At 47.0% G+C, this 25,420-nt stretch overlaps 1 protein-coding gene across 1 annotated transcript in view; it reads left to right on the top strand.

The window, feature by feature from the left end:
- myl4 (myosin, light chain 4, alkali; atrial, embryonic) overlaps window positions 1-25,021 on the top strand; it is a 34,788-nt gene extending 9,767 nt beyond the window's left edge. The window contains exons 2-7 of the mRNA XM_080213775.1: window positions 2,263-2,290; window positions 11,875-12,024; window positions 13,642-13,815; window positions 19,824-19,901; window positions 21,899-21,942; window positions 24,814-25,021. Coding sequence (XP_080069901.1) covers window positions 2,263-2,290; window positions 11,875-12,024; window positions 13,642-13,815; window positions 19,824-19,901; window positions 21,899-21,927 — 459 coding nt within the window. The 3' untranslated portion in view covers window positions 21,928-21,942; window positions 24,814-25,021. The remainder of the gene's footprint in view (window positions 1-2,262; window positions 2,291-11,874; window positions 12,025-13,641; window positions 13,816-19,823; window positions 19,902-21,898; window positions 21,943-24,813) is intronic.
- Window positions 25,022-25,420: the final 399 nt, after the last annotated feature.

Raw genomic sequence — 25,420 nt, 5'->3', positions numbered from 1 at the left:
TATATATAGAATAACAGATACCCGGGAGTGAGTTACAGACTGGAATCTAATCGAGGGGTTCAGGGTGGTTTATATATAGAATAACAGATACCCGGGAGTGAGTTACAGACTGGAATCTAATCGAGGGGTTTGGAGTGGTTTATATATAGAATAACAGATACCCGGGAGTGAGTTACAGACTGGAATCTAATCGAGGGGTTTGGGTTGGTTTATATATAGAATAACAGATACCCGGGAGTGAGTTACAGACTGGAATCTAATCGAGGGGTTCGGGGTGGTTTATATATAGAATAATATGTTCTTATGTTCTTATATATAGAATAACAGATACCCGGGAGTGAGTTACAGACTGGAATCTAACTGGAAACTAGATCCGGATGGGATCTACCCTAGGATTCTCTGGGAGGCTAGAGAGGTGATTGCAGAGCCTCTGGCTCAGATCTTCAGGTCGTCATTGGTCTCTGGTGTAGTCCCGGAGGATTGGAGGATAGCGAATGTTGTCCCATTGTTTAAGAAGGGGAACAGAGACTTTGCCGGGAATTATAGACCGGTGAGTCTTACTTCTGTTGTGGGCAAGGTTTTAGAAAAAATTATTAGGGATAGGATTTATAGTTATTTGGAGTGTAATGAATTGATTAGAAATAGTCAGCATGGTTTTGTAGCAGGTAGGTCGTGCCTTACTAACCTTATTGAGTTTTTTGAGAAGGTGACCAAAGAGGTGGATGGGGGTAAGGCAGTTGACGTGGTATACATGGATTTTAGTAAGGCGTTCGATAAGGTTCACCATGGTAGGCTTCTGCAGAAAATGCAGATGTATGGGATTGTGGGTAATCTAGGAAGTTGGATCAGGAATTGGCTATCAGATAGGAGACAGAGGGTGGTGGTGGATGGTAAATATTCATCATGGAGTGCAGTTACGAGTGGTGTGCCTCAGGGATCTGTTTTGGGGCCACTGTTGTTTGTAATTTTTATTAATGATCTGGATGAGGGTATAGTTGGGTGGATTAGTAAATTTGCTGATGACACCAAAGTTGGAGGTGTGGTAGATTGTGAGGAAGGGTGTCATAGTCTGCAGGGAGACTTAGATAGGTTGCAGAGCTGGGCCGAGAGGTGGCGGATGGAATTTAATGCGGAGAAGTGTGAGGTAATTCACTTTGGTAGGAGCAACAGATGTGTCGAGTATAGGGCTAACGGGAGGACTTTGAATAGTGTGGATGAACAGAGGGATCTAGGTGTGTGTGTACATAGATCCCTGAAAGTTGGGAATCAAGTAGATAAGGTTGTCAAGAAGGCGTACGGTGTCTTGGCGTTTATTGGTAGGGGGATTGAATTTAGGAGTCGCAGTGTAATGTTGCAACTGTACACTACTCTAGTGCGGCCGCACTTGGAGTACTGTGTGCAGTTCTGGTCCCCGCATTACAAGAAGGATGTGGAGGCGTTGGAGAGGGTGCAGAGGAGGTTTACTAGGATGTTGCCTGGTATGGTGGGGAGGTCCTATGAGGAGAGACTGAGGGATCTAGGGTTGTTTTCGTTGGGAAGAAGGCGGCTAAGAGGGGATCTTATTGAAACATATAAGATGATTAGGGGTTTAGATAGGGTGGATAGTGATAGCCTTTTTCCTCGGATGGAGAAAGCTAGCACGAGGGGGCATGACTTTAAATTAAGGGGGGGTAGCTACAGGACGGATGTCAGGGGTAGGTTCTTTACCCAGCGGGTGGTGAGGGATTGGAATGCCCTGCCTGCTGCAGTTGTAGATGCGTCTAGTTTGGGGGCGTTTAAGAGATCTCTGGATAGGTTTATGGACGAAAAGGGATTGGTATAGGCTAGTGGGTCATTGTTTTTGTAACTGGTCGGCGCAACATCGTGGGCCGAAGGGCCTGTTCTGCGCTGTAATGTTCTATGTTCTATGTTCTATGTTCTATGTTCTAACAGATACCCGGGAGTGAGTTACAGACTGGAATCTAATCGAGGGGTTTGGGTTGGTTTATATACAGAATAACAGATACCCGGGAGTGAGTTACAGACTGGAATCTAATCGAGGGGTTTGGGTTGGTTTATATATAGAATAACAGATACCCGGGAGTGAGTTACAGACTGGAATCTAATCGAGGGGTTTGGGTTGGTTTATATATAGAATAACAGATACCCGGGAGTGAGTTACAGACTGGAATCTAATCGAGGGGTTTGGGTTGGTTTATATATAGAATAACAGATACCCAGGAACACTTCCTCAGAAACATTTCCTCTTTGTTTCTGTTTCAGATTGAATTCAGCGCGGACCAGATTGAAGGTGAGCTGACATTGTTTCAAACAAACACCGTCAACCCTTTGACTCTTCGCTGATTGTGGGGCCAGTCTTCAGAAAGTCGCTGATTAATCCAGGAGAACTGGGGAGGAGAGGGGAGACTAGGCCCAAGGCTCCTCCATTACCTACACAGGGGAGGCAGATTCTCACAAGCTGCAATCTGAGCAGCAAAAAATACTTGAGTAAGGTTAAAGCGGAAAGATTTCTTGCTGCCAAAACGCAAACTGTGCTTGGACGGGTTGACAAGGTTCAGCTGTCATTCAGGCTAATTATCAGCTAGCTGTGATCAACACACAAACAGGAGAATTGTTAACGGGGAATCTCAGTCAGATCGCAGCGGAGGTACCACGCCACTTTGAGTTTCACGCAGTGGGGAGGACACTGAGGCAGTAGGATGTACTCCTTAGAACATTTTAATGGAGCTGTGTAAATTATGAAGGAATGCAGTTAAGAAAATAAAAACAGCAGTCAGATGGTCTGGAACAAGAGAACTTAGATGCAAGAGGGATTGTAGAACAAGTAGGCGCGTCGTGAGGATGTGGAATCCACGTTGGTGAATGAAGTGAAGGTGATGTCGACATTTAACGAGATGTTTGATCGGTGGTTAAAGGAGGGTTGAGGGTGGGGGGGATGAGGCCAGGGTGTGGAGGGGGCACAGACAGGATGGAGCCTGTTAATTATGATGTATTAGTTATACCTTTTTTGGTATCACTTTTGCTTCCAATTGTTGCCACATTTCCTACATTAACAGAATCTAGAATCATAGAATCCCTACAGTGTAGTAGGAGGCCATTCAGCCCATCAAGCCTGTGCTGACAACAATCCCACCGCCGTCCTATCCTCATATTTACCCCGCTAATCCCCCTAACACTAAGGGGTAACTTATCACGGCCAATCAACTTAACCCGACATCATTGTACTGTGGGAGGAAACCAGAGCACTCGGAGGAAAACCACACAGACTACATTTCAAATATACTTAATTGGTTGTAAAGCACTTTGACTCTATCTGTTATAATGATATAAAGGACCAATCACTCATAAGAGATTGAGTCAACATGTTGTGGGTTTATTCATTAAGACTAGGCACATGTGAACAGTTAGACATAGATATCAAACTTGAAGACATCCGAGTTGTGTGTGTGTGCTCTGCTTGATAGCAAAAGTGAAACTAAAACTGGATTGCATGGTCCACTTCTTTTCTTATGATGCTGCTATCCCTTAAAGGCATGTTCTAACATCACCCTTTTTTCTTAAAGATACTTCTCCCCCCTTTCAAAGTAGTACAACTAGATACAATATATATTCATGTTTAGTCACCATTATCTAAGTGTATAGAACTAATGAATCTATGAGTTCCTGAATCATAGGGATAATCTGCTGGTGCACCCGGATCTTGTAATAATAACTTATCTGGAAGTTTCATTAATTTCTCACAGTGATTTGTGGGATTGTTCTGGATACTGTTCCTGGTTACATCTGGAATCTTGTCCTTGATGCAATAGGACAGCACCGTGTTCGAGGATCCGGAATGGATCTGATTTGTCCCCAGTTACACCTCACCATTGCGCCTTTGTGTGTAATGACTTCCTAGGACCTGGGATCTGAACCAATCCCTGTCACCTCGACTGGTTTCCACGTTCATTCTGTGGGATTCTGGATATGAACCTGCTCTTCCCACTGTAATCTTGATCATTCTGTCCCCGAATTTTTATCATTCACATTGGTCATCTTCTCTTGCAGTTTGAAATGTTACTCTCTAGTTTCTGAGAGAGTAGAAAGGATAAGAGTTGATAAAATTGGTTGGTGCACTTTAATCTGCCAAATATTAGCTCTGATGGTGATGGAGTAATTGTAACGAAAGGTGTCGCTCTCAGGTGTAACATTGCAATGTGTAGATCTTTCTCAGTCTGTGTACAATGGAGAATTAGGAATTTCTGTGAGTGAATCATTCATTTAATTTGGCCATTCGAGCTAGGTTAATGAGGAGAAGAAGTAGTGTGATCAATACTCCACTTCTCACACATATCCTGAAATGGTTTACCAATAAGTTGGAGACTGTTATCCACAGTGATCTCTGTAGCCTCACCAAATAAACTGAAAATAGCACTGAGAGTGTGTGTGATGGCTGCATTGTGCAATTATTGAATAACAGGGACTTGGTAGTCAGTGATGATGATGAAGTTGGTGTCATGGGCATGGGCCAGGTCAAATGTGATTTTGGGCCAATGGGCAGGAACCTCATGTGGAATCAGTGATTCTCTTTGTTGACCTGGGGAAATGTTCTTGACAAACCTCACACTGATGATGATGACATCAATGTCATTGCTCATACCTGACCAATAGGCTGTTTCTCTTGTGAATCTTCTCATTGATCTATCTCCATGTGTGAGTGATGAAGTTATTGAAGAATATCAGGTCACAAAGATTCCAGGATGATGATCTGCCTGCTTTAAAAATGGCTTCCTGGGAGACGCCAAGCTCGCCCCACTAAGGTCAAAATGGTCTCAGGTGTTCATGACCATGCTGAATAGAATCAGAACATTCTTCAGTGACAGTTTTCCACAGTCTGTAGTGTAGAATCTTTCACAGTTTCTTCTTGCAGTTGTTGGAATTGTATTCTGCAGAATGCACTGGATCAATTAACAAACTTGCATTCTCCTGCAAGTGTAATGTTGCAGCTACCCTAAAATTAACAATTTTTGTGAAATACACTGAATATTCTGATATTAGGTTGGAAGTAGATTCTGTAGTAGATCCGCTGTGTGAAATCTGACTGATTCCATGGATTGTTACTAGTTTCGACATGCCTTTACACCTACAATACCTGACCCTTTAGTCTCCATGATGTAGTGGCACCCAGGATGACATACCAGGATTACAAATCCTGCATGTGGATTGAGTGAACTAGTATAAATCTCATAGTACTAGGTTCCACCATGCTTTTTCATGTCTATGGAGAGATGTATTTTAGAATTTATAGAAGTATTATTTTTGCACTTGTTTTGTATCAATCTTGGCCAATAACAAATAGTTGCTAATGTTGTTAGGGTGTTAGCAGGAAAGTGGATGAATGAAAGGCAATGGATGTTGTCTACATGGACTTCAGCCAGGCCTTTGACAAGGCCCCTCAAGGGAGGTTAGTTAGGAAGGTTCGGTGTCCAGGTATACATGGAGAGGTAGTAAATTGGATTAGACATTGGCTCAATGGAAGAAGCCAGCGAATGGTAATGGAAGATTCCTTCTCTGAGTGGAGGCCTGTGATTAGTGGTGTGCCACATGGATCAGTGCTGGGTCCATTGTTGTTTGTCATCTATATCAATGATCTGGATGATAATGTGGTAAATTGGATCAGCAAATTTGCTGATGAAACAAAGATTGGAGGTGTAGTGGACAGTGAGGAAGGTTTTCAAAGCTTGCAGAGGGATTTGGACCAGCTAGAAAAATAGCAGATGGCCTTTAATGCAGACAAGTGTGAGGTATTGCATTTTGGAAGGACAAACCAAGGTAGAACATACATGGTAATTGGTAGGACACTGTAGAGTGCAGTAGAACAGAGGGATCTGGGAATACAGGTACATAATTCCCTAAAAGTGGCGTCACAGGTAGATAGGGTCATAAAGAGTGCTTTTGGTACATTGGCCTCTATAAATCAAAGTATTGAGCATGAGAGTTGGAATGTTATGGTGAGGTTGTATAAGACATTGGTGAGGCCGAATTTAGAGTATTGTGTACAGTTTTGGTCACCTAATTACAGGAAGGATGTAAATAAGGTTGAAAGAGTGCAGAGAAGGTTCACAAGGATGTTGCCGGGACTTGAGAAACTGAGTTACAGAGAGAGATTGAATAGATTAGGACTTTATTCCCTGGAGCGTAGAAGAATGAGGGGAGATTTAATAGAGGTGTATAAGATTTTGATGGGTATTGATAGAGTGAATGCAAACAGGCTTTTTCCACTGAGGCTAGGGGAGAAAAAAACCAGAGGGCATGGGTTAAGGGTGAAAGGAGAAAAGTTTGAAGGGAATATTAGGGGGGGCTTCTTCACGCAGAGAGTGGTGGGAGTGTGGAATGAGCTGCCGGATAAAGTGGTAAATGTGGGGTCACTTTTAACATTTAAAAAAAGCTTGGACGGGTACCTGGATGAGAGGGGTGTGGAGGGATATGGTCCAGGTGCAGGTCAGTGGGACTAGGCAGAAAAATGGTTCGGCACAGACAAGAAGGGCCAAAAGGCCTGTTTCTGAGCTGTAATTTTCTATGGATAATTTGAATCTTGGCAAACAGACTGGATGGTGTGATGGTATCTAAGTTTTTCACAAGAATGATGGTGTGAAAATTGTTCTTTGTCTTGCTCTGCACATTTTCTGGTTGGCCAATCACCTCACGCATATGTTTCTGAGAGGATATCGGATGGTGATTCTTACTGCTGGAAGGTATCTGTTGTGTTCAGTCTGTTTGGATTGCTGTACAGCTCTTTGTGACTGTTTTTCTCTAGTGCACAGCCACACTCATGGCTCTGTCACACACACCTTGCAGAATTGCTGGAAAGCTGGATGTTTCCACAGTGCATTCAGAAGGCCACACCTTCCACATGGCTTGCTAGGTTTAGATATTTCTAGTGAGTGCAAAAATAATTAGGTTTGTACTTCGGAGCAGTAAGTTTTGTTGACCTGTGAGGACCTCTTCATATTCAGGCACATCCTTGCGTAGCTCTTCAATATGATTGGCTTTTGGCTCATCTAGGAACTATAACTGGATCATGTGACACACTTTCATTCAAATGATGTCATACTCCTATCCATTAAAGCTATATGAACACACATAGGAACTAGAAGCAGGAGGAGGCCATCCAGCCCTTTAAGCCTGCTACATCATTCATTTTGATCGTGACTGATCATCAAATTCAATATCCTGATCCCACCTTCCCTCCATATCCCTTAATCTCCTTAGCCCTTAGAACTAAATCTAATTCCTTGTAAAAATCACACAATGTTTTGGCTTCAATTACATTCTGTGGTAGTGAACTCCACGTATTTAACACCCTCTGGGTAATAAAATTTCTCCTCACCTTATCCCCTTATCCTCAAACTCTGACCCCTGGTTCTGCACTCCCCCATCACTGGGATTATTCTTTCTGAATCAACCCTGTCTAACCCTGCTATAATTGTATATGTTTCTTTAAGATCCTCTCTTACTCTTCCAAACTTCAGTGAATATAATCCTGACCAACTGAGTCTCCCCTCATATGACAGACCTGCCATCCCAGGAATCAGCCTGGTAAAGCTTCACTGTGCTCCCTCTATAGCAAGGGACATCCTTCCACAGATAAGGACACCAAAACTGCACACAATACTCCAAGTGTGGCCTCACCAATGCCCTATACAATTGCAGTACAACATTGGAGAGTAATGAATTGATTGGAGATAGTCAGCATGGTTTTGTAGCGGGGAGGTCGTGCCTTACTAACCTTATTGAGTTTTTTGAGAAAGTGACCAAAGAGGTGGATGGGGGTAAGGCAGTTGACGTGATATATATGGATTTTAGTAAGGTGTTTGATAAGGTTCACCATGGTAGGCTTCTGCAGAAAATGCAGATGTATGGGATTGAGGGTAATCTAGGAAATTGGATCAGGAATTGGCTAGCAGATAGGAGACAGAGGGTGGTGGTTGATGGTAAATATTCGTCATGGAGTTCGGTTATGAGTGGTGTGCCTCAGGGATCTGTTTTGGGGCCACTGCTGTTTGTAATTTTTATTAATGATCTGGATGAGGGTATAGTTGGGTGGATTAGTAAATTTGCTGATGACACCAAAGTCGGAGGTGTGGTAGATTGTGAGGAAGGGTGTCATAGTTTGCAGGGAGACTTAGACAGGTTGCAGAGCTGGGCCGAGAGGTGGCGGATGGAGTTTAATGCGGAGAAGTGTGAGGTAATTCACTTTGGTAGGAATAACAGATGTGTTGAGTATAGGGCTAACGGGAGGACTTTGAATAGTGTGGATGAACAGAGGGATCTAGGTGTATGTGTACATAGATCCCTGAAAGTTGGGAATCAAGTAGATAAGGTTGTTAAGAAGGCATACGGTGTCTTGGCGTTTATTGGTAGGGGGATTGAATTTAGGAGTCGCAGCGTCATGTTGCAACTGTACAAAACTCTGGTGCGGCCGCACTTGGAGTACTGTGTGCAGTTCTGGTCCCCACATTACAGGAAGGATGTGGAGGCTTTGGAGAGGGTGCAGAGGAGGTTTACCAGGATGTTGCCTGGTATGGAGGGGAGGTCCTATGAGGAAAGACTGAGGGATTTGGGGTTGTTTTCGCTAGAAAGAAGGCGGCTAAGAGGGGACCTTATTGAAACATATAAGATGATTAGAGGTTTAGATAGGGTGGACAGTGATAGCCTTTTTCCTCGGATGGAGAAAGCTAGCACGAGGGGACATGGCTTTAAATTAAGGGGGGGTAGTTATAGGACGGATGTCAGGGGTAGGTTCTTTACCCAGAGGGTGGTGAGGGATTGGAATGCCCTGCCTGCTGCAGTTGTAAATGCGCCTAGTTTGGGGGCGTTTAAGAGATCTGTGGATAGGTTTATGGACGAAAAGGGATTGGTTTAGGTTAGTGGGTCATTGTTTTGTAACTGGTCGGCGCAACATCGTGGGCCAAAGGGCCTGTTCTGCGCTGTAATGTTCTATGTTCTATGTTCTATGTTCTATCCCTATATTCAGATTCTCAGGCTCTGAAGGCAAACATACCATTTACCCCCTTTACTACCTGCTGCACCTGCACGCTTACCTTCAGTGACTAATGTATGAGGACACCAAGTTTTCACGGAGTTGCTCAATTCAAATAATAATCTGCCTTCCCGTTCTTGCTTCCGAAGTAGGGATTGCAATTGAGACCTCTAGTGGCATACAAATGCAAGTCCTAATTTAGTTAGATAGAGTCAGAGAGTCATAGAGGTTTACAGCATGGAAACAGGCCATTTGGCCCAACTTGTCCATGCCGCCCCTTTTTTAACCACTAAGCTAATCCCAATTGCCCGCATTTGGCCCAAATCCCTCTACACCCAATTTACCCATGTAACTGTCTAAATGCTTTTTAAAAGACAAAATTGTACCCACCTCTACTACTACTTCTGGCAGCTTGTTCCAGACACTCAGCACCCTCTGTGTGAAAAAATTGCCCCTCTGGACACTTTTGTATCTCTCCCCTCTCACCTTAAACCTATGCCCTCTAGCTTTAGACTCCCCTACTTTTGGGAAAAGATATTGACTATCTCGCTGATCTGTGCCCCTCATTATTTTATAGCCCTCTATAAGATCACCCCTCTATGCTCCAGACAAAAGTTTCAGTCCATCCAGCCTCTCCTTATAACTCAATCCATCAAGTCCTGGTAGCATCCTAGTAAATCTTTTCTGTTCTCTTTCTAGTTTAATAATATCCTTTCTATAATAGGGTAATCAGAATTGCAAGTATTCCAAGTGTGGCCTTACCAATGTCTTGTACAACTTCAACAAGACGTCCCACTCCTTTATTCAATGTTCTGACCAATGAAACCAAGCATGCCGAATGTCTTCTTCACCACTCTGTCCACCTGTGACTCCTTTTTAAAGAGCTATGAACATGTACCCCTAGATCTCTTTGTTCTGTAGCTCTCCCCAACGCTCTACCATTGACTAAGTCCGACTCTGGGTCAATCTACCAAAATGCATCATCTCGCAGTTATCTAAATTAAACTCCATCTGCCATTGTGTCAGCCCGCTAGCCCAACTGATTAAAATCCTGTTGCAATCCAAGATAACTTTCTTGGTGTCATCTGCAAACTTACTAACCGTGCCTCCTATATTCTCATCCAAATTATTAGTATAAATGATAAATAACAGTGGACCCAGCACTGATCCCTGAGGCACACTGCTGTTCAAAAGCCCCCAGTTTGAAAAACAACCCTCCACAACCACCCTCTGGCTTCTGTCATCAAACCTTCGCTTTGTGGAGGTTGAATGACTTCATTCTTTAAAATCCACATCCTTGCAACTGACCCCACCCCCTGCAACTGACCCCACCCCCTGCAACTGACCCCACCCCCTGCAACTGACCCCACCCCCTGCAACTGACCCCACCCCATTACAACTGACCCCACCCCCTGCAACTGACCCCACCCCATTACAACTGACCCCACCCCCTGCAACTGACCCCACCCCATTACAACTGACCCCACCCCCTGCAACTGACCCCACCCCCTGCAACTGACCCCACCCCCTGCAACTGACCCCACCCCATTACAACTGACCCCACCCCCTGCAACTGACCCCACCCCCTGCAACTGACCCCACCCCATTACAACTGACCTCACCCCCTGCAACTGACCCCACCCCATTACAACTGACCTCACCCCCTGCAACTGACCCCACCCCCTGCAACTGACCCCACCCCATTACAACTGACCCCACCCCCTGCAACTGACCCCACCCCATTACAACTGACCTCACCCCCTGCAACTGACCCCACCCCCTGCAACTGACCCCACCCCCTGCAACTGACCCCCACCCCCTGCACCTGACCGCACTCCCTGCAACTGACCTCACTCCCTGGAACTGAACCCCACCCCCGATACTGACTGCATCCCATGTCACTGATCACACCCCCAATGCTGACCACACCCCTTGATGCTGACCACACCCCCTGTAACTGACCAGAACCCCAACACCAACCACACCTCTTTTAATTGGTCAAGGACAAGGCCTTTTATGAGATGCGGATGTTTCTGGGCAAGACCACCATTTGTTGCCCATCTCTAATTATTCTTTAACTGAGTGGTTTGTGAGGCCAGACAGCAGTTGACAGTCAATCACATTGCAACGTGTGGAGTCACATGTAGGCCAGACCGGGTAAGAACCAGGGAAGGATTTCCCTCCCTAAAGGACATTAGTGAACCAGATGGGTTTTTATGATAACTGATGATAGTCTCATGGTCACTGAGATGAGCTTTATTGATTGAATTCTAATACCAACAGCCACTGTCTGGGATTTGAACTTGTGTCCCAGAACATGGAACGGCATGGTAACACAGTGGTTAGCACTGCTGCTTCACAGCTCCAGGGTCCTGGGTTCGATTCCCGGCTCGGGTCACTGTCTGTGTGGAGTTTGCACATTCTCCTCATGTCTGTGTGGGTTTCCTCCGAGTGCTCCGGTTTCCTCCCACAGTCCAAAGATATGTGGGCTAGGTCGATTGGCCATGCTAAGAAATTGCCCCTTAGTATCTAGGGATGTGAGGGGTTAGTGGGTATAATATGTAGGGATATGGGGGTAGGGCCTGGGTGGGATTGTGTTCAGTGCAGACTTGATGGGCCGAAGGGCCTCTTTCTGCACAGTAGGGTTCTATGATTCTATGAACTTACCTTGCATCTCTGGATTACTAGAGTTTAGTGAGTTATATACTACCATCTTTAACTGAACCCAGTGTTGTTAACCATCTAGTTATGTCTGATTGGGTCCAGTCGTGCCTGGTTCTGTTCACTTGGTGAGGTTCACGTTCCTCGGATGTGGAGAATAATTATCCAACTATTTGTGTCTTCACTTTCAGAGTTCAAGGAAGCTTTTGCCCTTTTCGACAGGACTCCATCCTGCGAGATGAAGATTACCTACGCACAATGTGGGGATGTCTTACGTGCCTTAGGTCAGAACCCCACCAATGCTGATGTGATGAAAGTGCTTGGCAAACCCAAACCAGAAGGTGAGTGTCAGAGACAAGGAGGCTGCAGCTTTGTACAGGAAGCTGCCCTCACCCTGATCACAGAACTGACTGGAATAGACAGCAGGGACGATGGCTGAAAGACACAGAGCGACAGTGTGGAGGCTCCTGGGCTCAGAGTGAGGGCATGGGCAGGGGGTTAGAGTGATGGACCATGTGGCGGGGGGGCTCTGAATGATGGGGTACGGCAAGCTCAGAATGATGGGGTACAGGGGGGTCAGAGTGACAGGGTGCAGGGGAGTCAGTGACAGGACGTTGGGGGAGTTGGAGTGATGGGGCGGGGTCAGAGTGACAGGGTGGAGGGTTCGGAGTGACGGGGGGGAGGGGTCAGAGTAATGGAGTGGGGGTCAGGGTGATGGGACGGGGACCAGAGTGACATGGCGGAGGGGTCAGAGTAACAGGGCAGGGGTCAGAGTGACGGGGTGGGGGGATCAGACTGACGGGGTGGGGGTCAGAATGACATGGAGGGGGTCAGAGTGACGGTGTGGGGGGGTCAGAGTGACGGGGTGGGGGGTCAGAGTGACGGGTTGGGGGGGTCAGAGTGACGGGGTGGGGGGGTCAGAGTGACGGGGTGGGGGGGTCAGAGTGACGGGGTGAGGGGGTCAGAGTGACGGGGTGGGGGGGTCAGAGTGACGGGGTGGGGGGGTCAGAGTGACGGGGCGGGGGGGTCAGAGTGACGGGGTGGGGGGTCAGAGTGACGGGGCGGGGGGATTGCTCCTGGGCTCAGAGTTGCTTTCAGCCATTGGAGTGATGGGATTGGAGAAGGAAAATAACGACTGATCGGAAACATGGTCCATATCCAATACACTCCCCCCATCCCCCGCCGCACCCTCCCCTCCCGCCCCACACACACACACACACACCTAGACTCCCCCCCACACACACCCCTACACACACCTACACACACACACCCCTACACACATATACACACACATACACACACACATATATAAATATACATACATGTACTCACACACACATATACACATGTGCATGCCCATACACACACACAAATACACATACATAAAAATGCACACAAATGCACACAGACATATACACACACATGAAATACACACACACACAGACACACATACAAATACACATGCAGGAATACCTGTATACCGATGAACACATAGACATGAGCACAGATACGCTCATGTCCAAAAAAATGCAATGAAACTCAAAGGTGAAATTACAGATTTATTAATATCCAATAGAAATCTCACAACACCAGATTAAAATCCAACAGATTTATTTGGTAACACAAGCTTTTACAGCACTGCCCCTTCATCAGATTCCTCCACTCACCTGATGAAGGGGCAGTGCTCCAAAAGCTCGTACTACCAAATAAACCTGTTGGACTTTAACCTGGTGTTCTGAGGTTTCTTATTGTGTTTACCCCAGTCCAACACCAGCATCTCCACATCATCAGACAGTCATTTCACTTCCTGACTCACCCTGAGGTTCCAAGTAGGTATAACTGACCCTCAAATTTTTTTAACATATGTCTTCCCCTGAGACATGAAATGCTTCAAGCGTCTCCCGGAGCTGCCTTCTAGAACATTCCACCAGTCTAAGTGACAATCTGGCTCCTTGCAGAGATGAATCAGAAGACGCTGGATTTTGAGACCTTCCTCCCCATGCTCCAACACATCTCCAGGATCAAGGACCAAGGCACATACGAGGATTTTGTAGAAGGTTTGAAAGTCTTTGACAAGGAAGGAAATGGCACTGTGATGGGAGCAGAACTCCGTCACGTCCTGGCTACACTGGGTGAGTTATTGGAGAAACGGTTGTGTTTGAGGAGGGGAGGGGAGGCTGGAGTTCTCTCCATCACACACAGAGCACCTGGATATTGATATTAGATTGTTTCCCTCAGTTTAAATAATGAGAAAATAATTCTCACAAGCTTCTTGTCGCTGCCTGTCTGACATTCTCTGACTGAGAATTGTAATAACCCTCAGCTCACACTCAACTTCTTAACAAACTGACTGTTTCTGATAATGCAAAACTCCCCAGTAATTAAATAGTTTGAACCTGTACAGTCCATCACTGTCCGTGATTACTGGGCATCACTTTACACTTTTACAGAATCCATTTAGATTTCAGTTAATCACTAGCAAAGGAGAGTCTAAAAACACACGGATATCTCCCCCAGAACAGCAGCTTGGAATAGTGATTTGGAATGGTAATGGACCCAGTGTGTCTGTCTCTCAGAGTGGTCCAACACTAGGAGGGAGCAGCAGAAATGTATGTACAGTATAATGGAAATGATGTGTTCTGAGATCCAGTCCTTGGCTGTCAGTGAACCATTGGCAAGTGGAAAGCAGGCAAATCTCTGGTGGGGCAGTCTGGAATCATTCACCTTCTCCATGGCCAACTGGCTATCTGCCATCAGTTCCTGGTCTCAGACCATCACTGCATGGTCTCATCCTGGGTCAGGGTTAGAACAGAGACTCATTGCCAGGGAATTCAGTCATAGCGAGTATCGGGCATGTACTCCTGAGACTGCATCTTCCTGCACGATCTCAAAGGCCGATCATTCTCCAACTGTTGCCTCAACACCACCCATTGGCTGTGTGTCAATGGAAATGGACCATGGCAGTGAGGTGGCCCTGTTAGTGCCTGTATGAAACTGGTTCACATCAATACGAATACTGAGGACAAGTCAAACTGCGATTCCCACCATCCCAACATCACCCTCCTCTATCCCCAGCCCATCACCCCCCTCTATCCCCAGCCCATCACCCTCCTCTATCCCCAGCCCATCACCCCCCTCTATCCCCAGCCCATCACCCCCCTCTATCCCCAGCCCATCACCCCCCTCTATCCCCAGCCCATCACCCTCCTCTATCCCCAGCCCATCACCCCCCTCTATCCCCAGCCCATCACCCTCCTCTATCCCCAGCCCATCACCCTCCTCTGCCCCCAGCCCATCACCCTCCTCTGCCCCCAGCCCATCACCCTCCTCTATCCCCAGTCCATCACCCTCCTCTATCCCCAGCCCATCACCCTCCTCTATCCCCAGCCCATCACCCTCCTCTATCCCCAGCCCATCACCCTCCTCTATCCCCAGCCCATCACCCTCCTCTATCCCCAGCCCATCACCCTCCTCTATCCCCAGCCCATCACCCTCCTCTATCCCCAGCCCATCACCCCCCTCTATCCCCAGCCCATCACCCTCCTCTGCCCCCAGCCCATCACCCCCCTCTATCCCCAGCCCATCACCCCCCTCTATCCCCAGCCCATCACCCCCCTCTATCCCCAGCCCATCACCCTCCTCTATCCCCAGCCCATCACCCCCCTCTATCCCCAGCCCATCACCCTCCTCTATCCCCAGCCCATCACCCCCCTCTATCCCCAGCCCATCACCCCCCTCTATCCCCAGCCCATCACCCTCCTCTGCCCCCAGCCCATCACCCTCCTCTATCCCCAGCCCATCACCCTCCTCTGAAACTCTTGCCTGTATCTCTCTTCCTTTCAGTTTGACAATTCTAATACCCTCCCAGCCGCTGTCCACAGCTTTTTAAACCAAACTTCAACCAGATCTCTACCATTCCATCAGGGTTACAGCAGATCTTTGCTATCATTATCAGTGACTTCACCCAGCTGTAGTTAACCTCAGTCCTTTCACCTCTCTCTGTGGAAACTGTTAATACCGTTCACTCCGCCCAGATCACTCAGCCTATCAATCCTGATCATTCCAGCCACTCAATCACCTCCAGGCCACCAAGCTCAACATTTCAGCTCACTAGATCGCAGAATCCATAGAATTACAGTGCAGAAGAGGCCCTTCGGCCCATCGAGTCCACACTGACACATTAGAAACACCTGAACTCCCACCTCATCCCATCTGCCAGAACTTGGGCCATAGCCGAGAGTGTTATGATGTGATAAGTACTTTGTAAAGGATGGGAGATAACCCACCTCTACCCCCCTCCTAGACAGTGCATTCCACACCATCACCACCCTCTAGGTGAAAGAGGATTTCCTCACATCTTCCCTAAATCTCCTGCCCCTCACCTTGAACCCATGTCCCCTCACGACTAACCTTTCAACTAAGGGGGACAGCAGCTCCTTATCCACTCTGTCCATGCCCCTCATAATCTTGTACACCTCGATCAGATCACCCCTCAGTCTTTTCTGCTCCAACGAAAACAACCCAAGTCTATCCAACCTTTCTTTGTAACTTAAACGTTCATCTCAGACAGCGTCCTGGTGAATCTTCTCTGCACCCTCTCCAGTTGCAATCACACCCTTCCGATAATGTGATGACCAGAACTGCACACAATATTCTAGCTGCGGCCTCACCAAAGTTCTATACAACTCCAATATGACTTCTCTGCTTTTGTAATCTATGCCTGAATTGATAAAGGCAAATATGCCTTTTTCACCACCCTACTAACATGCCCTTCTGCCTCCAAAGATGTGTGGACAAATACACCAAGGTTCCTTTGTTCCACAGAACTTCCTAGTGTTCTACCCTTCACTTCTTGGCAAATTACTCCTTCCAAAGTGTATCACCTCACACTTTTCAGGGTTAAATTCCATCTGCCACTTACCTGTCCATTTGACCATTCTGTCTATATTTCCTTGTACCCCAAAATACTCAGCCTCAGTGTTAACCACCTGTCCAATCTTCATGTCATCCGCAAACTTACTAATCCCACCCCCAACCTAGTCATCGCTCTCATTTATATAAATGACAAATAATAGGGGACCCAACACAGATCCACGTGGTAAGCTGATGGACACTGGCTTCCAGTCACTAAAACAGTCTTCTGTCATCACCCTCTGTCTCCTAAAACTGAGCCAACTATGAATCCTGTATCCCATGTGAATTTATCTTCTTTACAAGTCTCCCATGTGGCACCTTGTCAAATGCTTTGCTGAAATCCATATAAACTACATCGACTGCACTACCCTCATCTACACACCTGGTCACCTCTCCAAAAAATGCAATCAAATTTGTTCGGCATTTGTTCTCCCTCTAACAGAGCCATGCTGACTGTCCCTAATCAAACCTTGCTTCTCTAAGTGGAGTTAGATTCTCTCCTTCAGAATTTTGTCCAATATATTCCCTCCCACTGACATAAGACTCACTGATCTGATCTGATCTTCCCGATTTAGCTCTACAACCTTTCTTAAATATCGGAACCACATTAGCTGTTCTGCAGTTACCTGTCGCCTCCCCCGTGGCCAGAGAGGAATTGAAAATTTGGCTCAGAGCCCTTGCAACCTCCACCCTTGCCTCCCATAGCAGCCTAGGGTGCAATTCATCTGGACCTGGAGATTTATCCACTTTTAAGGCTGGCAACACCTCCGGAATCTTAGCCTTCCCTATGTCAATTTTTTCAAGAACATCACAGTCTCTCTCCCTAAATTCCAGACCATGTCCTTATTCTCTAGGGTAAAGATGGATGTGAAATATTCATTCAACCAATGTCCTCTGGCTCCATCCACAGATTGTCCCCTTTCACCCCTAATGGGCCCTAATCTTTCCCTGGTTATCCTCTTCCCATTGATAGAATTATAGAATATCTTGGGATTTTCCCTACTTTTACAAGCCAGAGCTTTCTTATATCCCCTGATATCCAGCCTGGCTCGAACTTTAACACAGCTGCACTCCCTCTGACTTGTTTGTTTTACTGTATGATTCTGTGTCCTTATCCTGCTCACAGTCTGTGTCCCCTCCCCCTGCCAAATTAGTTTAAATTCCTCCCGACAGCACTGGCAAAACATCCCACAAGAATGTGAGTCCAGTCCTGGTTCAGGTGTAGACAGTCCTGCTTGTACAGGTCTCACCTTCCCCAGAAACAGTCCCAGTGATCCAGATATCTAAAACCTCCGTCCTGCACCAACTCCTACGCACGCATTCATCTGCACTATCCTCCGATTTCTGTGCTTGCTAGCACGTGGCACTAGGAGTAATCCAGAGATTACAACCGAGAGGTCCTGTTTTTCTGTTATTAACCATCAGAAGGCGTTTGATAAGGTACCTCACAAGAGGTTACTGCAGAAGGTCAGAGGACATGGAGTTGGGGGTAGGGTGTTAGCGTGGATAGAGGATTGGTTGTCAAATAGGAGGCAGAGAGTGGGGGTCAATGGGTGCTATTCGGATTGGCGGTTGGTGACTAGTGGGGTGCCCCAGGGGTCGGTGCTGGGGCCTCAGCTATTTACCATTTATATAGATGATCTGGAGGAGGGAACCGAGTGTAGGGTGTCGAAATTTGCTGATGACACCAAGATTGGGGGAAAGGCAAATTGTGCGGAGGGTGTGGAGAGTCTGCAGAAGGATCTAGATAGGCTGGGTGAATGGGCCAGGAAATGGCAAATGGAATTTAATGTTGGCAAGTGTGAGGTGGTCCACTTTGGTAGGAAGAATGGTAGGAAGGACTATTACTTACGTGGCGAAAAACTGCAGCAGGCGACGGTGCAGAGGGACCTCGGGGTCCTTGTGCATGAGTCGCAAAAACCCAGCTTGCAGGTGCAGCAGGTGGTCAGGAAGGCGAATGGGATGCTGGCCTTCATAGCGAGGGGGATTGAATATAAAAGTAGGGAGGTCTTGCTGCAGCTGTATAGGGCATTGGTGAGGCCGCAGCTGGAGTACTGTGTGCAGTTTTGGGCGCCGCACCTGCGCAAGGATATTTTGGCCTTGGAGGGAGTGCAGAGGAGGTTTACTAGGCTGATACCGGAGTTGAGGGGGTTGAGCTATGAGGAGAGGCTGAATAAACTAGGCTTGTACTCGTTAGAGTTTAGAAGAATGAGGGGAGATCTCATTGAGACGTATAAGATGATGAATGGGATGGATAGGATAGAGGTGGAAAGACTCTTCCCGCTCAAAAAAGACAGTAGGACTAGGGGGCACAGCCTCAAGATAAAGGGGGGGCAGTTCAGAACGGAGTTGAGGAGGAACTTCTTCACTCAAAGGGTGGTGAATCTCTGGAATTCTCTGCCCGTTGAAGTGGTGGAGGCTGCCTCGCTAAATATTTTTAAGAAGCGGGTTGATGGGTTTTTGATAAGAGAGGGGATTAAGGGTTATGGGGAGAGGGCGGGAAAGTGGAACTGAGCCACGACAGATCAGCCATGATCTTATTGAATGGCGGGGCAGGCTCGAAAGGCCAGATGGCCTACTCCTGCTCCTATTTCTTATGTTCTTATGTTCTTATAACCCTACAGTGCAGAAAGAGGCCCTTCAGCCCATCGAGTCTGCACTGACCACAATCCCAGCCAGGCCCTATTCCCATATCCCTACACATTTTACCCGCTAATCCCTCTAACCTACACATCCCTGGACACTAAGGGGCAATTTCTTAGCATGGCCAATCACCCTAACCCGCACATCTTTGGACTGTGGGAGGAAACCGGAGCACCCGGAGAAAACCCATGCAGACACGAGGAGAATGTGTAAACTCCACACAGACAGTGACCCAAGCCGGGAATCGAACCCGGGTCCCTGGAGTTGTGAAGCAGCAGTGCTAACCACTGTGCTACCGTGCCACCCACTAATTATTCTGAGTATAAACTCTTTGAATCCTTGAGTAGGTTCCAGTCAGACTCACTCCTGGTTATCTGTTATTATTCTATACACAGACCACCCCCCCAAATCCTTCAGTTAGATTCCAGGTGGTATCTTATTTTGATTTGGTTCCATTGTGGGACATTTAAATCTTTCTAATCTGAGCAGATTCATGACTTTGTTATTCTAGCTGGAATATGTCAGTCGATTAATTCCCTGAATTGCACTGCCTGGAATCCTCAATGAGTGTGTTATTCATTAGGTGAGAAGATGACAGAGAATGAAGTTGAGCAGCTAATAGCAGGTCACGAGGATTCCAATGGATGCATCAATTATGAAGGTGAGACTGGGGCAGAATTCTCCCAAAAAACAACAGAGTGTCATCACAGCGAGAATACCAGAGTCATACACGTCAGTCTCTCAGGCTCACTCCAGACTGCAGTCTTCCCGAACGGAGCCACTTTTTGGACAGTTTTGAGCCAATGTTGGTGGGCAGGTGGGGCTGAGCAGGAGGGGGGGTGGTGGATGCAGAGCCTAAATATGCCAGTGCGCCCAGCTACAGAGCACTTGGGTACTGTTTCACAAGGGCGTCCTATCTCCCAGTGCACTGGGAGACCCCCTCCCTCCCCCCATAGATATCAGGACCCCCCCACCCCATCAGCGACAAGTTCCACCACCCCCTCACCAGCATTGGGGTCCTCCCGATGGGTCTCCTATCATTTACCTCTTATATGATCCACCCCTGCATAGCCCCTCCTCCCCGTCATAGCCCCTACTCAGAGCCCACCCCCATGGCACTGCCCTGGCACACTGGCTGTGCCCGACTAGCAGTGCCGGTGTGCCTGGTGGGCAGGGCCAAGTGGGCACTGCCTATGCGCAATGCCCAGCCATGCCCCTGCCAACTAGGAGCTTCTATAGCATCCAAGCCCCTCAGTGTAGCCCTTGCACCCGGTGGCCGCTAGCTGAGACTAGTATTGATTCGTGGCTGTGTGACATCCCACTGGAGTAAGGCACACTCTGGGAGGAGGGACGATTGTGTGCCAAACTGGCTAATCAGGCCGAAATCCAGGTAATCTCATACAAACCGGCCTCAAGCCCAACAAGGAATGACCCAGGTGGCACTGTGGGGGGGTCGGGATTATGGCAAACTGTTTGGTACCAGCTGTGAAAGTGAGTGTTAGGGTCGAACGCTCTCCTCAGACAGGGGAGATCACAGCAGGCGTGGCGAGGGCAAAGAGACACCACCAAGGTGAGAGCTGGTGAACACCTCCCCAAACACCAGAGAGAAAAACCTCTGTCCCTCACTCCAGTTCTCCCCAGCTCGCACTCTATCCCCCTCTCCCCACCTCGCACTCTATCCCCCTCTCCCCACCTCGCACTCTATCCCCCTCTCCCCACCTCGCACTCTATCCCCCTCTCCCCACCTCGCACTCTGTCTCTTTCTCCAAATATATACGCTTGAGTCCCTGCAAACATATTGTGTTGTGCTGAATTCAGAAAGACTGAACTTGTGATGGAAAGACTCCAAAGGTACAAAAATACAAGAATATTTGGACTCCAATGTATGTAATATTGTATAGAAAGCAGAGATGTTTTGTGTGGAACTGAATGTTATATGATGGTTTAACCGATAATGACAATATTGTAAAGCAAAAAACAGAATAATCTGTAAAACCTAGAAATATTATTTAGATCCCAGTGTGTCTCAGTTATATAATGAGCAAAATACTGCTGATACAGGAATCTAAAACAAGAACAGAAAATGCTGGAGGAACTCAGCAGGCCTATCAGCTTCTATGAGAGAGGGGTGACAGGGCAGCACAGTGGTTAGCACTGCTGCCTCACAGCGCCAAGGACCCGGGCTCAATTCCCGGCTTGGATCACTGTCTGTGCAAGTCTGCAAGTTCTCCCCATTTCCTCCAGTTTCCTCCCACAGTCTGAAAGATGTGCTGGTTAGGTGCATCGGGCATGCTAAATTCTCCCTCAGTTTACCCGAACAAGTGTGGTGACTGAGGGATTTTCACATTACAGTGTTAATGTAAGCTTACTTGTAACTGATAAACTTTAAAACTAAACCGAATAAATAGTTCCTGACTGGGAACCAGAAGGCAAATTTCTCCCTGTCGTTAATACTGAGGAAGATCCAAACATTAACTCTGTTTCTCTCTCCTTACAGAAATATATCATTTACATTTTGACAGAGTTAAAGAATGTGTTTTTTTATATTTATCATCTCGTCAAGCAAAGTGTGGTCGTTGTGGGAGACAGACGGTGGTGAGCTCGAAGCAAGGAATGATGTGAACCCAATGACAATGATACTTTGTTTTATATTTGCAGCTTTTGCGAAGCATATCTTGTCAGGATGAGAAGCCCCCACACTGGTGAGTTAACTCATGTGCCAGCTGATTCAATCCCGAAAGCTTTTCACCTTCAAATCCCGCGACTGACTCAGTGAGACTGAGACACAGACTCAGTAAAAACAGATCAGCTGTAGCAGAAACATAAAATCTAAATAAATATTAGAATTTCAGGAGTTGGAGCAGCAATAGCTCCTTCTGGTTTGGCCGTTCAGTAAGAATATTGGCTGCTCTTTAACCTCAATCTCACCGTCCTGTGCTCTCTCCATACCTCTTAATTCCCTGAGTGTCCATAAATCTATCAAACCTGCCTTTAACAGATACTCAACATTCACAACCCTCTGGGGTAGGACATGACAAAGTTTCACAATGCTCTGAGTTGGGTGGCCACACGTCGGGTTTTATATTGGACACTGGGGTTTATAGATAGTCTGATCACTGCCTGGTACTGCATCCAGTCTTGGCACAGTGGTTAGCACAGTTGCCTCACAGCACCAGGGACCCGGGTCCAATTCTTGGCTTGGGTCACTGTCTGTGTGGAGTTTGCACGTTCTCCCCATGTCTGAGTGGGTTTCCTCAGGGTGCTCCAGTTTCCTCCTGCACTCCAAAGACGTGTGGGTTAGGTTGATCGGCTGTGCTAAATTGCCCCTTAGGGGTATTAGTGAGGTAAATACTTAGGGTTACAGGGATAGAGTCTAGGTGGGATTATTGTCGATGCAATGGGCCGAATGGCCTCTTTCTGCACCGTAGCGATTCGATGTTTTGATGCGTAGTCTCCTGCCTCTGATAAAGGACAGCTGGAGTTCTGCTGGTTCCTTTCCCTGCAGACCTGGGTGCAAAGGGTTAATTTATTCTTCACTCACCCCCACCTCCCCGCACACTTCAGCAAGCTGTCTGATTTTGGTGACCTGAGTGACATCTCACTCAGGTCAGAGAGGAGTGATCCCTGCCATCAGTGCAGCTCGTGGCGCTGGCCTGGAGCTAACGGTGTACGTGTTCAGCTCTAAACGCAGCAAGTGTTGTGAATTCAGCCCTCTGCCACTCACAGTGCTCAGTATAGATTGGTTCCACTAACAGGCCTTTTGCCGGAACGTTCCTTCCTGTTGTCCCCTTGGCCTGAAGCTGATGTCGAGGCAGATTGGATCTTTTCATTGCAACATGTGGCATCAAACAGCCCAAACAAGCCCAGTCTGTCTCTGTCTCTCTGAATTCCCCACTGCTGTGTCCCGTATCTGCTAACAACTCCCACCCACTGCTATTAGCTCTGATCCTGTCTTTACCCAAAGCTATATTAACAGGGTTACAGCTCTTTCTTTCCCTCATGCCTGTTATAGAATAGACTAGAATCCTAGAACAGTCACAAGCACAGAAGACCATCCTTGTCTGTCTGTGCTGGCTCTCCTAAGGAACAACCCAGATACTTCCACTCACCTGCTCCCTCCCCACATTCCTCCTCAAAGTATTTTCAAAAATTAGTAAATTTAGAAATACTTGCAGTGCAGAAAGAGGCCACTCAGCTCATTGTGATTGTGAGAAGTCTCACAACACCAGGTTAAAGTTCAACAGGTTTATTTGGCATGAGTTTCCTCAGGTGAGTGGGGAGTTGGGTTCACAAACAGGACAGACTCAATTACTAGAGAATGTTTGGAATCTGAGTCTTAAGACTTGATTACCTGTTGATGGGTACAGACAACGCAAGTGCAGAGAGGGTTAAGCACAGGTTAAAGAGGTGTAAATTGTCTCCAGCTAGGACAGTTAGTAAGATTTTGCGAACCCAGGCAAATTGTGGGAGTTGTAAGGAGTGCGTTGTGAACCCAGATCCCGGTTGAGGCCATCCTCATGTGTGCAAAACTTGGCTATCAGTTTCTGCTCGGCGATTCTGTGTTGTGGTGTGTCGTGAAGGCTGCCTCAGAGAACACTTACCCGAAGATCAGAGACTGAATGCCCGTGACCGCTGAATTGTTCCCCGACACAAAGGGAACACTCCTGCCTGGTGATTTTTGAACGATGTTCATTCATCTATTATCATAGCGTCTGCATGATCTCACCAATGTACCATGCCTTAGGACATTCTTTCCTGCTGCATGGTACATTGGTGAGATCATGCAGACGCTATGATAATAGATGAATGAACATCGTTCAAAAATCACCAGGCAGGAGTGTTCCCTTCCTGTTGGTGAACACTTCAGTGGTCACGGGCATTCAGTCTCTGACCTTCGGGTAAGCATTCTCCAAGGCAGCCTTCACGACACACAACAGCGCAGAGTCGCTGAGCAGAGACTGATAGCCAAGTTCCGCACACATGAGGACGGTCTCAACAGGGATCTTGGGTTCATGTCGCACTATCTGTAATCCCCATCATCTGGCCTGGGCTTGCAAAATCTCACTCACTGTCCTAGCAGGAGACAATACACATCTCTTTAACCTGTGCTTAACCCTCTCTCCATTCGCATTTTCTGTACCTGTAAAGACTTGATTAGCTGTTAAGACACGCATTCCAACCATTATCATTCCAATGATTAACAACAATTAACATTCCAGCAATTGAGTATGTATCTATATATACCCTGCTTGTGAATCCAACTCTCCACTCGCCTAATGAATGGGCAGCGCTCCAAAAGCTCGTGCTACCAAATAAAACTGTTGGACTTTAACCTGGTGTTGTGAGACTTCTTACTGTGCCCACACCAGTCCAACACCAGCATCTCCACATCAGGGAGAGTGAGGTGGAAAGAGGCTCATGTGGGCTATGAACACCACCATGGAGCGGATGGGCTGAATGGTCTGCCTTTGCTTCTCTGCTGTACATGCTGTTTAACTCTAGGTCTATTGCATGTGTGGTATAGTTTTGTGGTAGTACCCGTGTAACTGCTACTCATTTTCTTATTGTTACAGAGTGTGAGCAGTGCCATTGACAATGAACCATGGGCAGTCCAACCTTCACATCAACGGTCTTCCCCGGTTCCACACTGAGGTCACTCAGCTATTCAGCAGATGTGGTGTTTGGAAGAGGCACTACCCTGCTGTTAGCACTGAGATCAATCTGCTCTTACAGTGTCGACTCAATGTGGATATCTTCCAACACACTCAACCCATCTTTCATTGTCCAATAACTTGTATTTTAATCTCTATGAGTTTTTACCACAAATTAAATTCAATAAAAGACATTTCTGTTTATTCTCTCCCGAGTATTTGACTCTGGCCAAGAGCCGCTGGCACAGATCGCAGATATAAATCACAAATAAAGATTAGACACTCATCAAACGCAGAGAGAGGATCAGCCCCACTCATTAAACACAAGCCTCAGGCAGAGATGTGACAGCTTAATCTTTCCAGCTCCACTTTGATAAATCCTGGGAGATCTGACCACACGACATTTGATCGCAATACATTCAATCACATGACATTGATCATGTGGTGCTTAATCACATGACATTTGATCATATGACACTGAATTTAACTCCATTGATCTCAGTTGAGCGTCTCAGGATCACAGACCTTC

This window comes from Carcharhinus amblyrhynchos, chromosome 27, assembly GCF_965287045.1.
Source record: "Carcharhinus amblyrhynchos chromosome 27, sCarAmb.v2.hapA, whole genome shotgun sequence".
In the NCBI taxonomy this organism is placed as follows: Eukaryota; Metazoa; Chordata; class Chondrichthyes; order Carcharhiniformes; family Carcharhinidae; genus Carcharhinus; species Carcharhinus amblyrhynchos.
The sequence above is the reverse complement of the archived record's forward strand: the minus strand, read 5'-3'. Positions and strand labels throughout refer to the sequence as shown.